Here is a 23994-nt window from a genome sequence, read left to right on the forward strand (position 1 = left end):
GGGATATTGAAAAAAGATTTTATCACAATAAAAATGTTCATATCAGTTGATATCGAGCATTATCATGATAAATATAAATTCATTATTTAATTTCAATTTAAAGGTCGATTTCTGGTCCTGAGTGAAAGTTGAAGAAACCAGAACATTTGTTAGCTTGTATCTGGATTTACTTCTCTGACCTGCTTGAATCCATCATTTCTGACAGTGCTAACTGAAACAGATCTTTTGTGTAAAATGATATTTTTGTGAAGTTTCAGTGTGTACATTGTTATTTTTCTCAGGTTGAGTTAATTTGCATAACTTGCTTTAAAGTTACAACAAAGATATATCAAACCGATACTGTGTATCAGTTTATAGAGTATTGTTTTGAGTAGTGTACTCCCCTTTAAGGTTACTAAGGGTTACAGGCAGAGTGATATTGTGTGATACAGGTCAGTGAATGCATCACAGTTATTCAGTGTTCAGTTGTACTACGGCCGCGATGGACATTTAACATGTTTGCACAGCAGAAGTTGTCTCTGTGCTCTTCCTTTACCCACATCCTGAGAACATATTTAATGAATGAAGGAATTAAGTTAATAGTTAACGCAGAGTCGACTCAGTGTTAGACTAACGACTCTGCTTTGAGCTGCTAGGTTTTGAGCTTTCTTCAGTGTTGCTGTCGCTCATTTCAGCTGTGTTAACATTCCGCTGCAAACGTCTTTAAAGCCTCAACTCTGAAAAAACTCTGTTCAAAAACATCTTCTTTTACAGGTCAGAGCATTTCTCAGGACTGTGTGGGCGTGGCCTAACTCTTTGATTGACAGGTCAAGAGAGAGTTCACAGCCTGCATGTTTGAGCCGTCTGACTCTGAATCTAAAGACATCAAAACTCCAGAATAATCTGTAAATTATTAATTTCCAATGTTCTCTGAGTGCTGAGTCACAAAATCCTTCAGAATCAGGACTTCTATCATTTATTAGTTTTATCACTCCGTAGTCTCCGGGGGAACAGGACCATGGGACGCCCGGAGCAGAGGAGGCTGAAGTGTAGTATGTGAACGCAGAGGAGCTCGGCTCCGGGTGTCAGACGGAGCTGTGTGTCTAAACTCTGAGCTGTTTGGGGAAAGTTAGAGAACTGGTCCTGAGGAAAGTTAGTGGACCGGTCCTGGGGATAGTTAGTGGACCGGTCCTGAGGAAAGTTAGTGGACCAGTCCTGGGGATAGTTAGTGGACCGGTCCTGAGGAAGGTTAGTGGACCGGACCTGGGGATAGTTAGTGGACCGGTCCTGAGGAAAGTTAGTGGACCGGTCCTGGGGAAAGTTAGTGGACCGGTCCTGAGGAAAGTTAGTGGACCGGTCCTGTGGAAAGTTAGTGAAGCGGTCCAGGGGAAAGTTAGAGAACCGGTCCTGGGGGAAGTTAGTGAACCGGTCCTGTGGAAAGTTAGTGAACCGGTCCTGGGGAAAGTTAGTGAACTGGTCCTGTGGAAAGTTAGTGGACTGGTCCTGAGGAAAGTTAGTGAACCGGTCCTGGGGAAAGTTAGTGGACTGGTCCTGAGGAAAGTTAGTGGACCAGTTCTGGGGAAAGTTAGTGAACCGGTCCTGGGGAAAGTTAGTGAACCGGTCCTGGGGGAAGTTAGTGAACCGGTCCTGAGGAAGGTGAGTGGACTGGTTCTGGGGAAAGTTAGTGAACCGGTCCTGTGGAAAGTTAGTGCACCGGTCCTGGGGAAAGTTAGTGAACCGGTCCTGGGGAAAGTTAGTGAACTGGTCCTGTGGAAAGTTAGTGGACTGGTCCTGAGGAAAGTTAGTGAACCGGTCCTGGGGAAAGTTAGTGGACTGGTCCTGAGGAAAGTTAGTGAACCGGTCCTGGGGAAAGTTAGTGAACTGGTCCTGGGGGAAGTTAGTGAACCGGTCCTGGGGGAAGTTAGTGAACCGGTCCTGGGGGAAGTTAGTGAACCGGTCCTGGGGAAAGTTAGTGAACTGGTCCTGTTGGAAGTTAGTGAACCGGTCCTGGGGAAAGTTAGTGAACCGGTCCTGAGGAAGGTGAGTGGACCAGTCCAGCGGAACTAAACCGAGCATATCCAGGACTGCTTTAGCCACTCGGCTGCGGCTCAACTAAACCGCGTCCCAGAGTTTCACCAAATCTACCGCAGTTAGGGAAAGAGAAGAATGACAACAAGCTGTCATCTTCAGCGGTGGATGTGCAGACGGGGACACACGAGAACAGCATTGCAGAGAGCAGAGAGACAGCAACACAGACAGAATTCAGGCAGTACGGGATTAGCAAATAAGCTAACAGCTAACACTGAGGGAGCTGGCTCAGATGTCAGGAGACAGTCTTAGCAGGAGCGGAGTAGTTCTGTTAAACATGTGTGCACGTGACTCAGTGTTTCATTTCTGATTGGTTAGATATTTATTTCTTCATAAATATCCAAGTTAACCCCGCCTTCTTTATCCTAGCGTTAGAACGGTATCAAAAATGTAACCAATAATACTTCAAAAATTGAATAAAGTTCAGTTCCAATATTTTAGATATATAACAGCATGTAAATGTGACTATAAATATCATAGGTAGAACATTTTTTCTTGATGTGGGTTACCAGAGGCTTTTAAGTCTGCTTTCCTCTCACCCTGCAACATGATTGGCTGTTCTTCTTCTTCTGTTTAATGTTAGGTGGTAACTAGCTTTCCAGTGGTTGGGGGTTGTAGTTACAGGTTAAAAATATCAAATTTGTATCGAACATTTGTTATTTTTATATTGAGAAAAATTATATCACATTATTCATTGTTATCAACTTATCACCCAGCCCTAATTCTCGTGCTAATGAATTAGACACTTGAACCTACAGTAATGTACAGTATGTTACAACATGAAAGATGAGGCTCAGAGCTGCTATAGCAACCTAATCACTTACCCTCTTGATCAGTCAACTTTTCAAATTACTTATAAAACAAAATATCAACATTTTCTGGTTATAGCTGAAATAAGCACACTGGTCTCAGAGAGCTTCTGATGGGCAATTATAACATTACTCTGATATATTGAAGACAAAATAATTACAACTAAATAAATCAATGGATGAAATTGAGTGGTAGTTAGTCCTAACATGAACAGGATGAAGCTGAGCTGTTACTGCTACTGAGGAAGCCTTCAGACCCCACAGTTTGGAGGATTGTGGGCACTGGAAGGAGACCCAAGGTTAGACCCGGGACACAACAGAGGGATTAAATCTTCTGGCTGCTCTGAGAGTTCTTGTGATCCCCAGAGAGAATTTGCAAAGGAAAAAAGGTCAACTGAGCTTTTCTTCTTGTCCTTCTATGCTAATGGGACCAAGGATAAACAGCTTAAGTGTGAATGGATGGATGGATGGATGGATGGATGGCCGGGGTAGAGATGTTTTTCAGTCTTTTTCCCAAATGTGGTGATTTGATTTTTAATATTATCCCTTGCACTGTATTTGTTTGCAGGAAAAATTACAACTGCTTTTAGTATGGAGCTCAGCAAATGATACCAGAATGTTAACCTTCAGTAACACACTAAACATGGCACAAAAAGAAGCTGTAGAAGTTCATAACAAGGATATGACAATCATCTGTGTGGCCCTGGATGTATGTGAAACTTTAGGTGCATGACTTTTTTGACTGAGTGTGGTGCTGAGCTACGCATGGCTGGGTGGGTGAAGATTGGAATTTTAAACAAACTCTGTCACCTTCCAGCGTTGCTGTGAGGAAGTGTGGGTGTTCGGTTCACAATAATTCCACCCCTTTCTTTTTTCACTTCATAGCCCCTGGAGAATGCTGTTGTTGCTTACACACTTTGCATCTTAGAGTTAAGATTTGATTGGTTGCACTTTTGACTATGTTAAAAGGAAAATTAAGAGATGGAAATTTACTTTTAAATCTTGCGCTATTCCCGTCCTTTGTCATGGCACATGAGATGACAAACTTTTCAATGAGGTACATGTCATGACGGTTCAAAAAGTATCATGATGATACAACTTTCACTATCTTAAAGGCCCTGTGAGGAGTTTTGAAATGGCTGAGAAACAGACTGAAAATTATACTGATGCCTCTTTATGACCTTCAATAGCAAACAAGTCCATCAGCAGCAACACTGGCACCTTCTCTGTTGTAATTTTTAATGCCTGAAACCACCCTGGGGGGGTAGGTGTCAGACCAGATGATGGACATCTTGCTTCAGGAACAGCTTTTATTTGACTGTTGTCATGGAAACTAATCACATTGCCTGATAAAGTTGACTGTTGAACACAACAGGATGAGGCTTTAGTTGAAAACACAACTTTTGCATGTATAGGACAAGAGATAAGAGGTATCACTTTGTCCACAAGGGGGGCGCCAGAATCGATACAAAACAAAAGTTCCTCACAGCACCTTTAATGAATTGTGAATATGAACTTTACCTTACTGTTAAAGTACCCATGCCTCCCTGCTGCTCGGCATGTTCAGTCATATCAGTCAAAATAACAAATACAGGACATGCTAGCAAAAATATCTATGTATACAGTAAATGTATACGGGGCGGCTGTGGCTCAGTGGTTAGAGTCGGTCGTCTATCAATCGGAAGGTTGGCGGTTCGATCCCAGCTCCGGCAGTCACATGCCGAAGTGTCCTTGAGCAAGACACTGAACCCCAAATTGCTCCCTCTGTTGTTCAGAGGTGTGTGAATGTGTACGAATAAGATTAGCTAATACTAATGGTCCCTTACATTAGCAGCCTCTACCATCAGTGAGTGAATGGGTATGAATGGGTGAATGCGACGAGTAGTGTGTAAAAGCGCTTTGAGTAGTCAGACAGACTAGAAAAGCGCTATATAAGTACAAGTCCATTTACCATATATTGTATATATATATACTGTATATTCATTGTATATATAGATATATTTGTTACAAAGACCTTGTTTTAAAAAAAGGCCAGCATGTATATATATCATAGACTGTATAAAAAGTGGACGTAGTATCCTTGACGTCACCTGTCTGTTCCTGAATTTTGAAGCCAATCGTCAGACCTAAACTGTTTTTTGAACCAGGCTGTAAACATGTTTATTATTGCTGCAAATATCGTCTTTTTTGAAGGGGTGTGTATGTGGTTTCCTGTGTTTCTGCATATATATTTATGAATTATCTCTTCTCTTTCCTCAGTATTGTGCTTGCTAATGTCACTGTCACCCCAAATGTACAGCAATTACTCTTGGTTTCAATACATCTGATTGGCTGAATGGTGTGGTGTATATATCTTCACTTATTTTATGATTCAGTGTATTTCTGCCAGGCTTTTGTGATGTGCTTATGGCACATGATCATATCCTACTGATAATTGAACAATTGATTTCATTATATGATGTAATGTATGCGTTATAATTCAAATATTGGTTCTTGATGTACAGTCATGGCCAAAAGTTTTGAGAATGACACTATTACTATTAACTATTAATTTTCACAAAGTCTGCTGTTTCAGTTTTTATAATGGTAATTTGCATATACTCCAGAATGTTATGAGGAGTGATCAGCTCAACTGCAATTAATTGCAAAATCCCTCCTTGCCTTGAAAATGAACTTTATCACCAAAAACACATTTCCACTGCATTTCAGCCCTGCCACAAAAGGACCAGCTAACATCATTTCAATGACACACAGGTGTCACACACATTAACACAGGTGTGGGTGTTGATGAGGACAAGGCTGGCGATCAATCTCTCATGATTGAGTGACTGGACACTTTAAAAGGAAGATGGTGCATGACACCATTGTTCCTCATCTGTTAGCCATGGTTACCTGCAAGGAAACACGTGCAGCCATCATTGCATTGCACAAAAAGGGCCTAACAGGGAAGTTTATAGCAGCGAGTAAGATTGCACCTCAGTCAACCGTCTATCGAATTATCAAGAACTTCAAGGACAGAGGTTCAATTGTTGCCAAACAGGCTCCAGGGCGCCCAAGAAAGTCCAGCAAGCGCCAGGACCGTCTCCTGAAGGTGTTACAGCTGCGGGATCGGGCCACCACCAGTGCAGAGCTTGCTCAGGAATGGCAGCAGGCAGGTGTGAGTGCATCTGCACGCATAGTGAGGGGAAGACTTTTGGAGGAAGACCTGGTGTCAAGGAGGGCAGCAAAGAAGCCACTTCTCTCCAGTAAAAACATCAGGGACAGACTGATATTCTGCAGAAGGTACAGGGACTGGACTGCTGAGGACTGGGGTAAAGTCATTTTCTCTGATGAATCCCCTTTCCGATTTTTTGGGGCATCTGGAGGAAGGCTTGTTCAGAGAAGACGAGGTGAGCGCTACCATCAGTCCTGTCTCTTGCCAACAGTGAAGCATCCTGAGACCATTCATGTGTGGGGTTGCTTTTCGGTGAAGGGAGTGGGCTCTCTCACAATCTTGCCTAAAAACACAGCCATGAATAAAGAATGGTACCAGAACGTCCTCCCAGAGCAACTTCTCCCAACCATCCAAGGGCAGTTTGGTGATGAAGAATGCCTTTTCCAGCATGATGGAGCACCTTGCCATAAAGCAAAAGTCAGAACAAAATGGCTCGGGGAACAAAACATTAAGATTTTGGACCCTTGGCCAGGAAACTCCCCAGATCTTAATCCCATTGAGAACTTGTGGTCAATCCTCAAGAGGCGGGTGGACAATCAAAAACCCACAAATTCTGACAAACTCCAAGCATTGATTATGCAAGAATGGACTGCCATCAGTCAGGATTTGGTCCAGAAGTTGATTGACAGCATGCCAGGGAGAATTGCAGAGGTCTTGAAAAAGAAGGGTCAACACTGCAAATATTGACTTATTGCATGAATTCTGTGTAATTCTCAATAAAAGCTTTTGATACTTATGAAATGCTTCTAATTGTATTTCATTATACCATAGAAACATCTGACAAAAACACCTAAAAACCCTGAAGCAGCAGACTTTGTGAAAATGTAATATTTGTGTCATTCTCAAAACTTTTGGCCATGACTGTATAATAACTTCAGGTAATAGAAAACCTAAAGTTGCAGGGGATTATTCGCGATCAAGAATTGATCTCATCAGTACTTCATGTCACAAAGTGATCCTTCTGATGTACTCAGTGCTGGAGGCAGAAATAGAACGGGCACATTTCTATCATTTGCAGATAATGTATGCTAACACCTGACTTTCTCATCTTTGCAGAGTGAGCTGCTGTGAATCCTGCAAGGAGAAGTCTCCTGACAGGAGGCAAGATGGCGTCCAACAACACCCTGCGCAGCTACTCCATCATCCCATGTTTCATCTTTGTAGAGGTGAGAGGCAGCTTGTGGTTGCAGGTGTCTGGTTGATTATCTGTGATGTTGCACAACAGTTCATCTCACGTACATATATGCGTATGAATTTAAATCAGGATTTTGGAAAGTATGTGATGACTTAGTGTACACATACTGTATGTGTGCTGTGATTGACAACTTAGCATTTAGCACATGACCTCTTCTTGTAATGTATAAACTGTTAACCGGAGCGTGAAGTTGAGTGGAAGAAATGAGTGGAAAGCTCTTTGTGTGTGTGCGTGTGTGTGTGTGTGTGTGTGTGTGTGTGTGTGTGTGTGTGTGTGTGTGTGTGTGTGTGTATCTGTTTGTGTGTTACAACTCCTCCATATTTAATTACCATGTCAGCTGAAAGTCCTTAATCAGAGAGATGTCTCGGGACGCCTTGCATTACTCTGTCTTTTCTTGCCCTCTCTCTCTCTCTCTCTCTCTCTCTCTCTCTCTCTCTCTCTCTCTCCCTCTCTCTCTTTTATCCCGAGCCTTCCTCTTGACTGATCTTTTTATTCCACATTATCTGACAGCTTTCCCTCAAAATACCCATTCATACAGCAAATGAACATAATTGTCAGCTATGTCCTCCATCATGAGTGAAAAGTGAAGTGAAATTCTTTGATACATTGCTGTATGATTCATGATCAGGGTCTTTTTTTTTGCAACAGTGCTTTTTATTAAACCCATGTTGATTGATTAAGCAGTTATAAACAACATAAACGTGTGTTGTTAGTCAGAGAGCTAGGGCAAATATCTGCCTTCAGTTGTGAGATTATTTCTATTTTGATTTGGTGCAAAATGCTCTGTTTGACGTAGATTCTTCACGGTTTAACTTTGCCCCTGAGCTCTGCAACCCCTTCGTCATGTCTGCCATAACAGGCTGTTGAGAAGAAATCAGATTTTGTAGACATGCAAGTTTGCTGTCAGATATGAGCTATTCTCAGAATGACTAAGAGGCACTTTGTCCTCTTGTATGCTCAAGTGAGTCCAGAACGGTAATAGGAAGGAGCTAAAATTCTAGGATTGTTTGCAAGAAACATCTATTAGGTGCACTTAGATGCATCATCAGTCTTAGTCCTGGTTCCTTGCATGTGATGCATGCTCTACTTCTATGTATTTGCCTTAAAAAGTCAGACAGAGAAATGATAGAAATCCAGACTATAAATCATATAAGTTTCATTTAAAATGACACATTTCAAGCACCATCCTTCTCTACAGCTTTTCTTTAATTGTGACACATGATAAATCACCACACAGTCCTTCAGCTTCTGACGAAAGTCCTTCTGTTGGACAGCTTGTTGTCTCTGTACAGCAATTTGCTCATTTACTGCTTTCAAGTGTCTTGGCTGGAACGCAGCAAGACCTGCTCAGTTGGACACAGCTAATCACAGCTGTGCAATTTGTTTAATTAGGATGTGTAACTAGAGAGGGTTAATATGTAAATAATAATTATGCTGGAGACAAACCCGAGATCCGTGTGTTGGTTGAAAACTGCTTTTACAGTGGTGCTTGAATTTTGCAATAGAGTTCTCTGAAACCAGATTTGATGTTTTCTTCAAAGTGGATCAAATTACAGTTGTACAATAATCATTGGTTCTGGAATAAACTGCATGATACTAGGATAACTTGAAATAAGTCATTTGAAATAAAAATAAATCTGACAAACTGGCTGCAGAGCTGTGATGTTAGCTTACAATTTCATGCTCACTTTTCTCATTCAGAGAGCAAATTAGTATTTATAATAATAAAGGTGTGAGCTCTCAGACTGCAGGATCTGTATATAGAGATTGGCTCATCAGAGTTTGACAATTCAGTATATGCTATTAAGAACATTCAGTAGACTACTTTGAATAAATTCAATATTCACTGACTGGCATGTCTTAACAACACAAATTCCTATACTTGGGGCGGCAGTAGCTCAGTCCATAGGGCTTGGCTTGGGAACCGAAGGGTCGCAGATTCGAGTCCCAGCATGGACAAAGTTTGGCAAGTGGACTGGTGGCTGGAGAGGTGCTGGTTCACTTGCCTGGGCATGGCTGAGGTGCCCTTGAGCAAGCCCCCGAACCTCAACTGCTCGGGGTGCGCTGGTTGACGGCAGTATCCTCACTCTGACATCTCTCCCTAAGCATGTTCACTGCATGTGTGTGCATTTGTATGTATATAAAAAACTGTATGTGTAGCATGTCCAAAATAGCACGAGTGAAAAAATTGAATTTCCCCCCTGGGGATTAATAAAGGACCTTTCTTCTTCTTGTTAGTAGCTGGATCACACACATTTGCAAGCAGCTGTTAATGGATATTAACAAATGTTCATTGGCGTGATCCTGTGTAATTTTACTTCTGTAGGTGAAAATTGAAAACTATCATTTGTTCTAAACTAATAGCTTATTGGTAAGAGTGGTTGATGCCGGAGAGTGTGCTCCAATTATAGGGGTATTACACTTCTCAGCCTCCCGGGAAAAGTGTACTCTAGGGTGCTGGAAAGGAGGCTCCGACCGGAGGTCGAACCTCGGATACAGGAGGAACAATGTGGTTTTCGTCCTGGCCGCGGGACAGTGGACCAGCTCTTTACCCTTGCGAGGCTCCTGGAGGGGGCATGGGAGTTTGCCCATCCAGTCTACATGTGTTTTGTGGACTTGGAGAAAGCCTACGATCGTGTACCACAGGGGCTCTTGTGGGGGGTACTGCGGGAGTATGGGGTTCGGGGGCCGCTACTGCGAGCTATCCGATCCCTGTACGACCAAAGTGAGAGTTGTGTCCGCATACTTGGCACAAAGTCGGACGCGTTCTCGGTGCGTGTTGGACTCCGCCAGGGTTGCCCTTTGTCACCGGTCCTGTTTGTAATCTTTATGGACAGGATCTCAAGGCGCAGCCGGGGGGAGGAGGGTCTCCAGTTCGGGGAGCTTGGAATCTCATCTCTGCTTTTTGCAGACGATGTGGTTCTGTTGGCTTCCTCGAGCGGGGACCTCCAGCGGGCATTGGGGCGGTTTGCAGCTGAGTGCGAAGCGGCCGGGATGAGAGTTAGCACCTCCAAGTCTGAGGCCATGGTTCTCTGCCGGAAAACGGTGGATTGCTCTCTCTCGGTGGGGAGTGAGACTTTGCTCCAAGTGGGGGAGTTTAAGTATCTTGGGGTCTTGTTCGCGAGTGAGGGTAAAATGGAGCGTGTGATCCACAGGCGGATTGGTGCGGCGTCAGCAGTGATGCGGACGTTGTATCGGACCATTGTGGTGAAGAGGGAGCTGAGCCGGAAGGTAAAGCTTTCGATTTACCAGTCGGTCTACGTTCCAACCCTCACCTATGATCATGAGCTGTGGGTCATGACCGAAAGGATAAGATCGCGGATACAAGCGGCTGAAATGAGTTTCCTCTGAAGGGTGTCTGGACTCAGCCTTAGAGAGAGGGTCAGGAGCTCGGACATCCGGAGGGAGCTCGGAGTAGAGCCGCTGCTCCTCCGCGTCGAAAGGAGTCAGCTGAGGTGGTTCGGGCATCTGATAAGGATGCCTCCCGGACGCCTCCCTTTAGAGGTGTTCCGGGCACGTCCAACTGGGAGAAGGCCCCGGGGTAGACCCAGAACGCGGTGGAGGGATTATATCTCCCGCCTGGTCTTGGAACGCCTCGGGATTCCCCAGGAGGAGCTGGAAAGTGTCGCCGGGGAGAGGGATGTCTGGGTCAATTTGCTTGGACTGCTACCCCAGCGACCCGACCCCGGATAAGCGGAAGAAAATGGATGGATGGATGGATGGTTTTCTGATTTGTGGTGGTGATGATGTTGATGCTAAAAATTGTAGTTGATTTGCATTGTGGGAAATATAGCCAGTGTTTTCACTGGCCTAACCCAACTTAAGATCGATAGGGTACCTTGGCCTCTGCTTTTAGCCCTCTTTATCATATCTCTTTTATAACCATAATGTAGAAGTGCAATGTATACTGTTGATTACAAGTCAAAAATGTAGCACAAGTTATTGTATGATACTTCACTGAGAGATCATAAATGATAAAGGAGTGTTGTCAGCTGAGTGACTTTAAAATTCTTAAAGTTCCTTCAGACAAACTTTGATTGTATCACAAAAGTCATTGACTTATAAGAAGCATACAAATCACAAGACAAATAGAAATGATTTTATTTGAATTTTATAATCTCACCATGCAGCAAATGGTAAGTGTTTTCCATTTTGCAGAGGAGCACAGGCTGTGCTCCAGAGAGAGATAGCCTACTGTAAAAGCCCATAGAGTCGTAAGCTGTCTTTAATTTCATTACTCAGTTTTCAGTTAGTCCCTCTTCTCTTCACAAGCAGCTCTCAAAGGCATCCTATCCATCTCCCCTTTTCCCTTTTCTTCCTGTCTTTGATGTCTCTGTCACATCCACACAGGCCACTTTCTCACTCCCTCCTCCTTCCTCTGCTAAGCTCCTTTCTCCCTCAATCTCTCCCTTCATCTCCTCTCATTTCTCACTGTGTCACAGGAGCTCTTCCTTCCCTCACCTTCATTATCCTTTACTGTAATGCTACATCTCATTGCACCTCACTCTTTCCCTCCATCTTTGTTTTTTATCTCTCTTCATTTTCCTCTTTCTTACTCACCTCGCCCGTCACGAACTAAGCAAGGCAGAGGAACAGTGTGGTCACATGACTGAAACAAAGCATCCTGATTGGATTGGCGTGGTCTTGTATTTCAGTTCCTAAGGGAGTGTGACAGGGAGGATGTTTATTTATGGTGATTTGTTTATGTAGTCATGAAACTTGTTGCTTCTCTTTATTCCATAACTGAACAGTGAACAAAATAAGCCTCTTGAGATGATTTGCTTTGCGGTTTTTCATTACTGTGGGAGAAATTGTGGAAAGGAAATGAGGACAATGAGATGGGAATTAAAAAAAAAGAGTAGGAAGAGGGACTTATATCATGTGCAACAGGAAGATGGGACACAAGGGAGGAGACAGAAAGATGAGATGAGGAGGAAGATGATAGAAAAAAGGGAAGGAAGTGAAAGGTTGCAAAAACGAGAAATTCATTAAAGGGAGATGAGTGCTGAGTGAAATGAAGATAAATTATATATCCTGAACCTTCCCATGGATGTGATTACGTAATACAGCCTCAGGCATGTATTAATCTAACTAAGACCACTAGTACTTTTAAGCTTTCATAAACTGAAAAGTAAAGCAGGCTGCATTCAATGTCAAGAAGGCTCCAAGTTTTTTCAAAACATCACCTATGACAAGATAAAAAGAAATCAAGCGTCAACCTTGAAAGATGTGTCTCTCTTTTATTCAATTCAATCTACAAGTGTGGGGTTAAAATGTTCAAAAACAAAGCCCATCCTCATCGCTTTGATAGGTTTTGATGCTGCTCTGTATCTCTCTTGGCAGCACTGATGCAATATGATTTCAAGTGAGGGGCTTTATCTTGGGAATAGCCTATTACATTTAGTTTTGGAGAACCAAAACAGTCTAATTAAAGTGATTTTTATGTTGAAGTTTTGACAGGAAACATGTCTGCAGTCTGTAATGGCCACATTTAAGCTATTTAGTGGAGCTTAGGATATGACAGGTATACATAGTCATTTATATGTTAATTTTTTAATCCCAAATTTAAGAAATCACACTTTTATGTGTGCCAAAGCAAGTATTAAAAAATGGGCGTAGTATGAAGCACTGTTTTGAAGCCAATCGTCAACGGGGTGCCATATTGGAAATGCTGAACACAACCAAACTTCGTCTGCGCTAGTTTGAGGTAAAGAGGCGGGCCTTTAGCCTTATCGCTAACAGCTACAGCGTGCCCGCCTGTCAATCAAGTCAGCCATGTCCTTATTTGGGCAAAACTTGTAAATTTAATATCTTTGAAAATACAGAGTTCACTCCCTGTACAGTGTGTGCTGATAGCCGGAGACGCCGGCGCCGGGGCAAGCGAGCAGGCGTGCTCGTCAGACTGAGACAGCGGGGGTTACGCAGTGCGCTCCCGTCCATTCACCTGGCGAATGTCCGCTCCCTGGCAAACAAGATGGATGAACTGCTGCTCCTCAACTCAAGAAACACGGACTTTTGCAGATCCGCCGCCCTGTGTTTCACTGAAACCTGGCTCAGTGAACACATCCCAGACAGCTCGCTGCACTTACCGGACTTTCAGCTCCACAGAGCGGACCGCGTAAAGGAACTCTCTGGGAAGGCGAGAGGAGGCGGAATCTGTTTCTACATAAACGAAGGTTGGTGTACAGATACCACAGTGTTGAAGAAGTCATGCAGTCCAAATCTGGAGACTCTTTTCATAAACTGCAAACCCTTCTATTCGCCGCGGGAGTTCTCCTCCTTTATTCTGGTCGGCGTCTACATCCCACCTCAGGCCTGCGTAACGGAGGCGTTACAGCACCTGGCTGACCAGATTACAGACGTGGAGAAAAAACATCCTGACTCTCTGCTCATCATTCTCGGGGATTTTAACAGAGCAAATTTAACCCACGAACTACCTAAATACAGACAGCATATTAAGTGTCCCACCAGGGAGTCTAACACTCTGGACCACTGCTACACAGTAATAAAGGACTCATATCGCTCTGTCCCCCGTGCAGCTTTAGGACTATCTGATCACTGTCTGATTCATCTCATCCCGACCTACAGGCAGAAGTTAAAAACGGCTAAGCCTGTAGTTAGGACTGTGAAGAAGTGGACCGAGGAGTCAAAGCAGGAGTTACAAGCCTGCTTTGATTGCACTGATTGGAGTGTTTTTTGAAGCTGCATCAGGAAACCTCAATGAACTCACTGACACTGTGACTTCATACATCAACTTCTGTGAGGACATGTGTGTGCAGACCAGGACCTTCTGCACATACAACAACAATAAGCCCTGGTTCACACCTCAACTGAGGAAGCTGCGTCAGGCCAAAGAAGAGGCCTACAGGAGTGGGGACCGGGACCTGTTCAAGCAGGCCAGAAACAAACTGACGAGGGGGATCAAGGTAGCTAAGAGGAGCTACACTGAGAAGTTAAAACAGAGCTTCTCTGCCAACGACCCCTCAGAAGTTTGGAGAGGCCTGCGTGAAGTTACAAGCTACAGGAGACCCTCCCCCCACCCTGAAGGTAACAAAAGACTAGCTGACGACCTGAACAGCTTCTACTGCAGGTTTTCACACCCCACACCCGAACACTCTGATTTACCTGGCCCCCCCACAAGCCCCTCCCCACCCCCCTCTGACCCCCCACCTGCGCTGACGATCTGTGAAGATGAGGTAATCCAGCTCTTCCAGAGACAAAAGACCAAGAAGGCTCCAGGACCAGACGGCGTGTCCCCCTCCTGCCTGAGAGTCTGTGCTGAGCAGCTGGCCCCCATCTTCACAAAGATCTTCAACACATCGCTGGAGCTGTGTGAAGTGCCCTCATGCTTCAAAAGCTCCACCATCATCCCAGTCCCAAAGAAACCCACCATCACAGGACTCAATGACTACAGGCCTGTCGCCCTGACGTCTGTGGTCATGAAGTCCTTCGAGAGACTAGTGTTGAGCCACCTGAAAGACATCACAGGCCCCCTGCTGGACCCCCTGCAGTTTGCCTATCGGGCTAACAGGTCGGTGGAGGATGCAGTCAATATGGGTCTGAACTACATCCTGCATCACCTGGACTCCCCCAGGACCTACGCTAGGATCCTGTTTGTGGACTTCAGCTCTGCGTTCAATACCATCATACCAGACATCCTGCACCAGAAACTCACCCAGCTCACAGTGCCGGCCTCCATCTGTCAGTGGATCACCAACTTCCTGACGGACAGGAGACAGCAGGTGAGGCTGGGGAGCATCAAATCCAGCACCCGGACCATCAGCACTGGCGCCCCACAGGGATGTGTTCTCTCCCCACTGCTCTTCTCCCTCTACACCAATGACTGCACCTCAGGAGACCCCTCGGTGAAACTCCTGAAGTTTGCAGACGACACCACCGTCATCGGTCTCATCCAGGACGGAGACGAGTCTGCTTACAGACAGGAGGTGGAACAGCTGGCCCTCTGGTGTAGTCAGAACCATCTGGAGCTGAACCCGCTCAAGACGGTAGAGATGACAGTGGACTTCAGGAGAAGCCCCCCCCCACTCCCCCCCCTCACCATCCTGAACAGCACTGTGTCTACTGTGGACTCTTTCAGGTTCCTGGGATCCACTATTTCCCGGGACCTGAGGTGGACCTCCCACATAGACACAATCAGAAAAAAGGCCCAGCAGAGGATGTACTTCCTGCGTCAGCTCAGGAAGTTCAACCTGCCCCAGGAGCTGCTGATCATGTTCTACACCTCCATCATCCAGTCTGTTCTGTGTACCTCCATCACTGTCTGGTTTGGCTCTGCAACCAAACTAGACAAACACAGACTGCAGCGGACTATAAGGACTGCAGAGAAAATCATCGGTGTCGACCTGCCCCCCATCCAGGACTTGTACCGGTCCCGGGCCAGGAAACGGGCAGGGAGCATTACCGCTGACCCCTCACACCCTGGACACAAATTCTTCAAACTCCTCCCCTCCGGCAGGCGCTACAGATCACTGTGCGCCAAAACAACCCGCCATAAGAACAGTTTCTTCCCCCAGGCTGTCACTCTGATGAACACTAAACCATAACAGTGTCATACCTGTCAGATAAATACTCTCTGTAAATATACATGTAGATATACAATGCAACAATTCTCAAGCAGAATTCCATATTTCTATTTTTTGTATTATTTAACTTCTATTTTATAATGTAAAACTACCTCTGCAACTCACCACTGCACTTTATCATATTATTTTAGCCTGTACATATTAGTCAAGCTATTTGTTGTTTCTTTGTATTTATAGCTAAGGTTATTGTTATTATATTTTCATTTTATTTTTTATTGTAGTTCTTATTCTTATTCCTATTCTTATGCCTTGTACAAAGAGAGCACAGTTTACCAAAGTCAAATTCCTTGTGTGTTCAAGCATACTTGGCGAATAAAGCTGATTCTGATTCTGATTCTGATTCTGATAGAGATATTAGCTATTCAGACCCAAACCATTTTTTGAACCAGGCTGTAAACATTTATTATTACTGTAAAGATTGTCTGTTTTGAATGGGTGTGTATGGGGTTTCCGGTGTTTCTGTAGTCAGCCTCTAGTGGACACTTGATGAACTGCAGTTTTTAGCTCTTCCGCATGGGCTTCATATTTTAACACTGGACAACATAGTTACTGTCAGAAGAATGACACTATGCATCAGATTTACTTAACCTGTAGTTAAAAATAATAGGGGTGAGTATTGCCAAGAACCTCACGATACGATACGCATCACGATACTTGGGTCACAATACGGTCGTATCACGATATATCACGATATCCCAATATTGTGATATATTGTGATATTCTACACTGTAAACTAAGAAAAAATAGGGGTGGTCTATATTTAAATCATACAATATTACTCAAATTGAAAGGAAAAATTAAGTCAAAACTGTTTGATTGAAAACAACTTTTCCACTTAATTGTTTTGAAATACTGAAGTTGTATTTTAGTTCCAACTCGGCTAAAATGTGATTTTTTACTATTACAAAAATATCGATATTAAGAGTTGAAATATAGATATTATATTGGAGGTCAAAGTATCGCGATATATTGCTGTATTGATATTTTTTCACACCTCTAAAAAATAATATACATTATAACTTTATTTATAATGTACTTTTCAAAACCAAAGTTACAAGCTGCCATACAGACATACAATAAAATGTGGGATGTGTGTTTCAATTAAACATGAACACAATCAACTTGGGTTTAACTCTGGATTTACTAGAGCAGCAGAAGCAGAAGCACTCATACTGTAATACATCCTTGAGGACTTCTCACATTAGTGACTTACCAGAAGAGAAGTGACCTTTACTGGGAATGAGAAATAGAATGATACATAAATGAATGGTTTCAGTAACATGATATGAAAAGGAAGGAGCAGGACTAGAGTGAAGCAGTTCGAGGTGAAGATGATGTTGGTGATTTGTCTTTAGAATATTAAACGAAATGCACCTAAGCTTTTGTGATTTTATCAACCTTAAAGGTGACATATCATGCAAAATTGACTTTTTAATGGTTCTCTACCTGAAATATGTTTCCCTGGCATGTCTACAAACCCCCTGAGAATGAAAAAAATCCATTCTGCCCCTGTTCTGATTTCTCCACCTTTCTGTAAATGTGTGTGAAACGAGCCGTTTCAGACTTCAGTGTTTTTGTTACGTAACAACAATATCCGGTCTGTCACGGAGTCAGAGCTCGGAGCTTGTTCAGCCCATAGACTGTATAAAATACAACTCAACCCCTCCTCTGTTTTTCATTACCTGCACACATGTGTGCTAACAAGGAGCTTAGGAGGGAGGCATGCTAGTTGTAGGCTGTCTTAATAAACACAAAGGTCGGTTTTACTCCCCACGTCTGCAGATTTGAAGATCTAATGGATGATTTTTATTTGTCATGGATAAGTGCTAGCGCTAATTAGCATAGCCACATAGCTATATGTTCATAGCTGTAGCTGTAGCTGTAGCTGTGTACCAAGACACACGTCGACATACTGACAAATAAAACAACAAGTAACACAGAATCTGTGACCAATCCTTCAGAAAGGTCCTGCTACAGGCGCCTCTCCGTCAGGATCAGATTCAGAGGGTTGAAGTAACGTGATCTCTGAGCAGCCGTGTATATTCAGCCAACATGTAAACATTAGATCAACGTGCTGGAGAGCCGAGGCACATCCACTTCCTGAGGGGGCGTGGTCAGAGGGAAAACAGAGTGTTCTGATGAGGAATGAAGAAGAGGGTTTTTCAGGCAGACCAAAATCTGATTTCAAAGTGTTTTTTTGAGCATAAACTTTAAAGACATGTTTTGGGGACCTCTTAGACCAATATATATTGATGAAAAAAGCCTGATATGTCCCCTTTAAGTGAAGAATAAAAGTTAAAAGCAAAGCATGCTCAGTTGATTCAGACAAATACTGATGATAGTGTTTTATTTGATGATTATGCAAATATCTGATGAAGCAGTTCAACATATACCCTGGTTTGAAAAAGTCACTTTAAAAACCACCAATATTTTCCGCCATACAGTTCCTACAGTATGAGCCGCCCTCACCCCCTCTTAGAAAAATTAATGTTAAAGCTTTCAGGTCATTGATAATGAAGAAACTTTCTGTCAGCCCCCATCAATCAGTGGCATTAGGTTAGTGAATATGCGTGTAGCTGAGGAACCGTGTGGTGAGAGCCTAACCATTAATGATAGCCCGCTAGCCACAGGCTAACACTAATGGTTAGCTCACACGCTAAGTAAGTCTGTTTAGTTCTTTGTGAAGCTGTTTCCAAGGAGGAGAGAGTAACAAGCCGCCTGAGTTCAGAGAGAAATAACACTGCATCCAACATCTTCTGCAGGGCACTTAGTGACATCGAAATAACCAAATCAATTTAACATTATTATTATTTGTAGTAATATATGTGTTTCTGTATAAAGTCTATCAATGAATTATTCAGCTAACAGCACAAAATGTAGTACAACCTTTGATGCTCCTGAATCACGGTGAATCGTATTTGTTATGCAGCAGCTGGGTTAGGCTCTTCTATACATTTAATGCCCATCTTTATATTGATGGTTATGGTATATGTAATGTTTGCTTGACAGTTCATTTTCCATCTATATGTCGTAGCTTAAGCAACATGTTGTTGTCTTTTGTGTCACCTAAGGACGGGTTTAACATCAGAAGTGTAATATTAAGGTCTAAATCCAGGCAAGCTAGGCTAAGATGTCCATATCTGTCAGTCTTTTTTTCTACTTTGCTAACACAACATGACAGGGAAAGGAAAATCTAGGACTTGGTGTTGGATTATATAACGTTCATCTGGTTGTTTTCATGGTGTGAGGGTGGAGATATGTGTTGGAACTGACAGTTAAAAGACTTTGGAGTGAAAGAAAGAAAAAAAAAGAGATGGCAAGAGTTGGAAGAGGGGAATGATGGGTAAAAATGAATTAGGTTTTACATGATGAAATTGGCTGTTATGTGTTTTAAGTACTACACAGTTGAAATGGAGGAAAGGGATAACTTGTTTGTATGTCTTTAAAATGAGACTACATCAGCCAATGTCTTTTTACAGGTATGCTCAGCCACAGCTTGCACATACAACTTTACTTGCAGTTGTTTTCCATTCACCTCATGAAAGAAGCACAGATACATTCCACACAGAAAGTTATTTTCACTTACTAGGCTTTCTAACCTTGTGTTCTAACCCTTGGATCACAAATGCATTTCAATTTTTTTTAAACTTTTTTTAGGTTGTTGTTTTGTAGCATCCAGTGGACCACCATTTTTTATTCTGAATACAATTTCCTGCTGTGGCTCAAAATAAGCCTCTTGTATGCTTCACCTCTTCTTGATATGGACCCAAACTGAATTTACAGTGTAATTCCCTGGATGTTTATAACTTGGAAACACCTTGAACATTCCATCAGGTCATTTGATTCAGCTCTAATTGGTACACAGTAAGGTGCAGTGTCCACTGCTGCCATTGTTATTTGCCCTGGCAGCTTTCTATTCAAACTCAATGTGATTCAATGTTTTCAGCGCTCACCCTCAGCGCAAAAAAATCCCTCAGCTTCTGCTAACTTTTGTAACAGCGCTCTCTTCAACTTTAGAACACCATTGCGCTCATCAATGTCACTTCTTGATCACCAATAGGGTTGCAAAGGGGTGGAAAATGTCCAGTAAATTTCCGGAAACTTTCCATGGGAAGTTAAGCGGGGGAATTTTGGAAATATTCCAAATTAGAAACTTAAACTTAAACTTAACAAACTGTATCATATACAAACATAATACATGTAAATATTTTTGTTTTGTCATAAGCAAACATCCATGTAAAATAATACAATTAAAAAACATGACATTTCAACAGATTTATTTGAGTAGAACTTTAGTTTTTATTCTTGAACAATGAACAATCAATTATTTTAATGAACAACAAAAACATGAACATGAAAACACCCAATCAAAAAGTAAAATGCCCCCCACCCCCCCCCAAAAAAGTCCCATTCAAAATTTTAAATGAAAGGAGCCCCCCCCCCCTCCAAAAAAGTGCCATTCAACATGTAAAACAAAAACCTTGCAAGCCTAGTTTCTGCATGTTCTGCATTTTTGCCAAAACCTTTCACGCAATGGCCTCTTCCTGGGCCTCATCAACATCCTCCATGTTCACCTCCTCAACATCCGCCTCCTCCTCCTCCTCCTCCTACATTTAGCACCTAACCTACCAGCTATCTACTGTATGAATACATATTTATTTAATTTTTGCAAGGTAAACAGTAATACCGTTATAGATCAAATATATTTACCCCATAATATTATAAAAAACTTACTTGACTTTACATAATCCACAGGCTCAACTGTGTGGCTTCAATAGTCTTGTGCTTTGGGCTCAAAAGTCTGGCCTCCAGGGTATAAGCAATCATCTGTGCTTCATGTGATGGAGGAGTGCACAGTGCATGCAGGGGGCGTGGCCTCAATAGCCCTGCAGTAAGCAGTGCTGTGTGCATGTGATTGAGGAGTGTACTTGCATTAAATCTGGTTGTTTTCGCCAAGATTATGCTACAATATATTTTCCCCAAATATATTTAAGTTCCCTGTTGAGGGCCAACCTTCAATTTTGTAAATTTCTTTATTATTCCCATAAATTCCCTTTAATTCCCATAAATTCCCGTTAATTCCCATGGAAAGTTTCCAACTTTGAAAATTCCTGGAATTTTGCAACCCTAGTCTGAAATATGTTTCTGTTCAGTTCTCTTGTTGCAGTAAATCCACATGTTGTAGACTGAGTCTGTACTTTATATGACTGTATGTCTGTGGAGATTTTTTTTATTAGCCTGTTCAACACATTTAGCTTTTAACATTTTGTACGCATCAATATAATCCTTAGTTATTTAATACAGCTTAAACTTTGTGTTGTGAAGGAAAATCTGATTTAGTGGAAAAAACACATTTGGCATTGTTTTTGACATGGAAAATGTCCACGTTTCTGAATGAGTAATTGATAATTAATCGTGATAGATCATGAAAAATACTTAAAATTTAGATCCCTAATGTATAGTTAGTCAGTGGTTGTGCTAAATAGAACCCTGACAGGGTGGGAAAAGACCCCATTGCTAAGCAGAGGTCGGTCTTGTCCAGCCTGGAGGCTGCTAGTTTTCCCAGCTGTAGTTGTGTTTGTTATTGCACTTGTACAAGAGGGACTACTTGCTTTTGACCAAACTTTTAAAAGTTTGTATCAGAAATGTCAAATCAACCTTCAATTTTGTAAATTTCTTTATTATTCCCATAAATTCCCGTTAATTCCCATGGAAAGTTTCCAACTTTGAAAATTCCCGGAATTTTGCAACCCTAATCACCAACCAATCAGAATCAAGAAGGGGCGGGACTTCCGATATCAGCTTTGTCAACTATAATGGCGGAGGTCCGATCAATAGTTTGTACAGTTTGTTATTGAAATGCTATGAATGAAAGCAAGTATGAAGCATACAGAGAATTTTAAAACAGAACACTTTTAAGTGGAAGTGTTGCAGACTATTATTGTTACCTAGCAACAGTAAACACTGGTGAGAAGTGCTCTGAAATTGAGGTACGGTGGCGGTGGACACAGCACCTAAATGTAAAAGTTTTGAAGTGAAAAAACCAGCAGATTTAACCTGGTTAGGGAGTTGATGGTAATTGTGTTAGAATTGGTAACAATAGGAAATTCTCACCTCCTCCTTTGATGTAATATATTTGGCTTAAAGCACTGAGAAGTGTGGCTTGTTAAACCTCCACAGAGGTAGATGTCTGTATCAAAATGCCCTGCCACCATGTTGGGTAAAAGAAGAAAATGTGCCCTCCAAAGAAGAAGGATAATGGTGTGCTGCAGTAACTCTGTATTACCATTTTACGACAGCCAGTCTCCTCAGTCTGGCCTTCACACAGCTAATGCAGCATGACACTTGCTGTGGAGTGAATATAATGGAGCCACAAGTTATGCTTTGCTGCGAAAGGGACACTTGTCCAAGTGTAGAACTGTCACACAAAGCAACCTCATGAAGAAATCACAGAAATAGCCTCCAGCCTCAAGAAGTTCACTGCACCCCCTTTTTCATTCATTAGTGTTGTTGGCACATGTCTTAAAAAAGAAATAGGCACACTCAGGCCAAAGCTATGTTCACTGCAAAATGCAGGTGAGACAAGCAGGGACAGGGGTAAGATCAGGCTGTACTAGCTTGCTTCTCCCTCGTGGCTTGTTCTGATATTATATCTCACCCTGATGACGCTCATAGAAGCTCACTGGTTTATGAACGTCTATGATTTATGGTGTGGAGAGGACAATGGTTGAGTGAGACAACTTAAATGTGAGGGACCTGAATAAATGAAAAAAATACATCTTAATCCTTTCAACCAGCTCAGTGATCAGTACCACAACACTAATTTCTTAGCTCCAGCTGAATGCAGGCTGCTGGATCAACAAAACCCTGGTGGCTGTTGTCACTAAGCTCCAGGCTTGTTTTTCTGGTACAGAAAAGGAAAAGGTCAAAGTAAATTAGTTTATGATTTAAAAATGAACTTCACCAAATGTACTTCAGTGTTCCTCTTATTCTCTCTGCCCTTTTCTGGCGTTTTCTTGTAAATCTGTCATCTAAAGCTTGAGATCTCACAAGGTATTACAAGGCATTTCTGCATGTGAGGGAATTTGCATATTTTAGAGACGACGTATGCATCATGCTTTAGCAGATTATCCTGCTTAAACTTGTTTGTGGAACAACAACAAGTCATAATATTTCCCCATATCTACATGTCTTGCAGAGAAGCTGTTTAATGAAGGATTAATATGAGATCATTTTAAACCCAGAATCATTTTTTTCTCAGGTGATCGACTTTATATTGCTGTTTTTCTTTAGTTATGTGTATAACCATGATGCGGGTGGGTATGGTGTGCAGCCAAGATTCAGTGTATGATTCCTTGTAGCAGTAGTTGTTCATGCCTGTGAAATTACTCCCAGCAGGGTGCCTCTGTAATAGCAGTATAAAGCAAAATATATTGCTAACTAGCATAGTGTTATTTTGAAAGATTGGCACAGTAACTGATCAAGCACACGCACACATAGTCACACACACACACAAACAGACAGACACACACCTGGACATCTCCACACGGCCATCTGTCATTTGTCTGGATCTGCCAACATTTCTCTCCTGTCTTCTGTAAACACAGTTACTTTTTTGCCTTCACTGTTGGAACCCCACTGCCGGCCATATTGTCTAGTCTAGTTAACACATTTACCATATTCATAATACATATATATATTACTTGGTCTAACACCTAGTAACTTGTGGTTTCAAACATCAAAAACCTATTGATAGAAGTTGTAACTCTTCTTGTTGTTGGTCTTGCTTGCTTTTTTTCGATAATAAAGACACATCCATATTAATTTCCATCTGCAATTCCAATTGCATTGCCTTTAGCCCTGGTATTTGTCTTAAAATTGTCTAACTTCAAGCTCAAGAATTGTCATCACAGGAAGAAGTGTAAGCTAATTACTGAAGCAACTGTTGCTAATGAAGACATGAAGCTAATCATTCTGCAAACACTATTGTCCTCCATATCAAAAGGAGTCAATATTTGCTCATCTAGTACTGTGTCGAAGTCTGGGGGAACACATACAAAATTATAACAGCCCCAATCTTCATCCTGCAGAAAAGAGCCATAAGAA

At 42.3% G+C, this 23994-nt stretch overlaps 1 protein-coding gene across 1 annotated transcript in view; it reads left to right on the forward strand.

The window, feature by feature from the left end:
- The window catches only part of plppr1 (phospholipid phosphatase related 1), a 107568-nt gene that overhangs the window by 39488 nt on the left and 44086 nt on the right, over positions 1-23994 (forward strand). The window contains exon 2 of the mRNA XM_034708984.1: positions 7147-7256. Within this exon, the coding sequence (XP_034564875.1) occupies positions 7197-7256 (60 nt within the window). The 5' untranslated portion in view covers positions 7147-7196. The remainder of the gene's footprint in view (positions 1-7146; positions 7257-23994) is intronic.

This window comes from Notolabrus celidotus, chromosome 19 (genome assembly GCF_009762535.1).
Source record: "Notolabrus celidotus isolate fNotCel1 chromosome 19, fNotCel1.pri, whole genome shotgun sequence".
Taxonomy (NCBI): domain Eukaryota; kingdom Metazoa; phylum Chordata; class Actinopteri; order Labriformes; family Labridae; genus Notolabrus; species Notolabrus celidotus.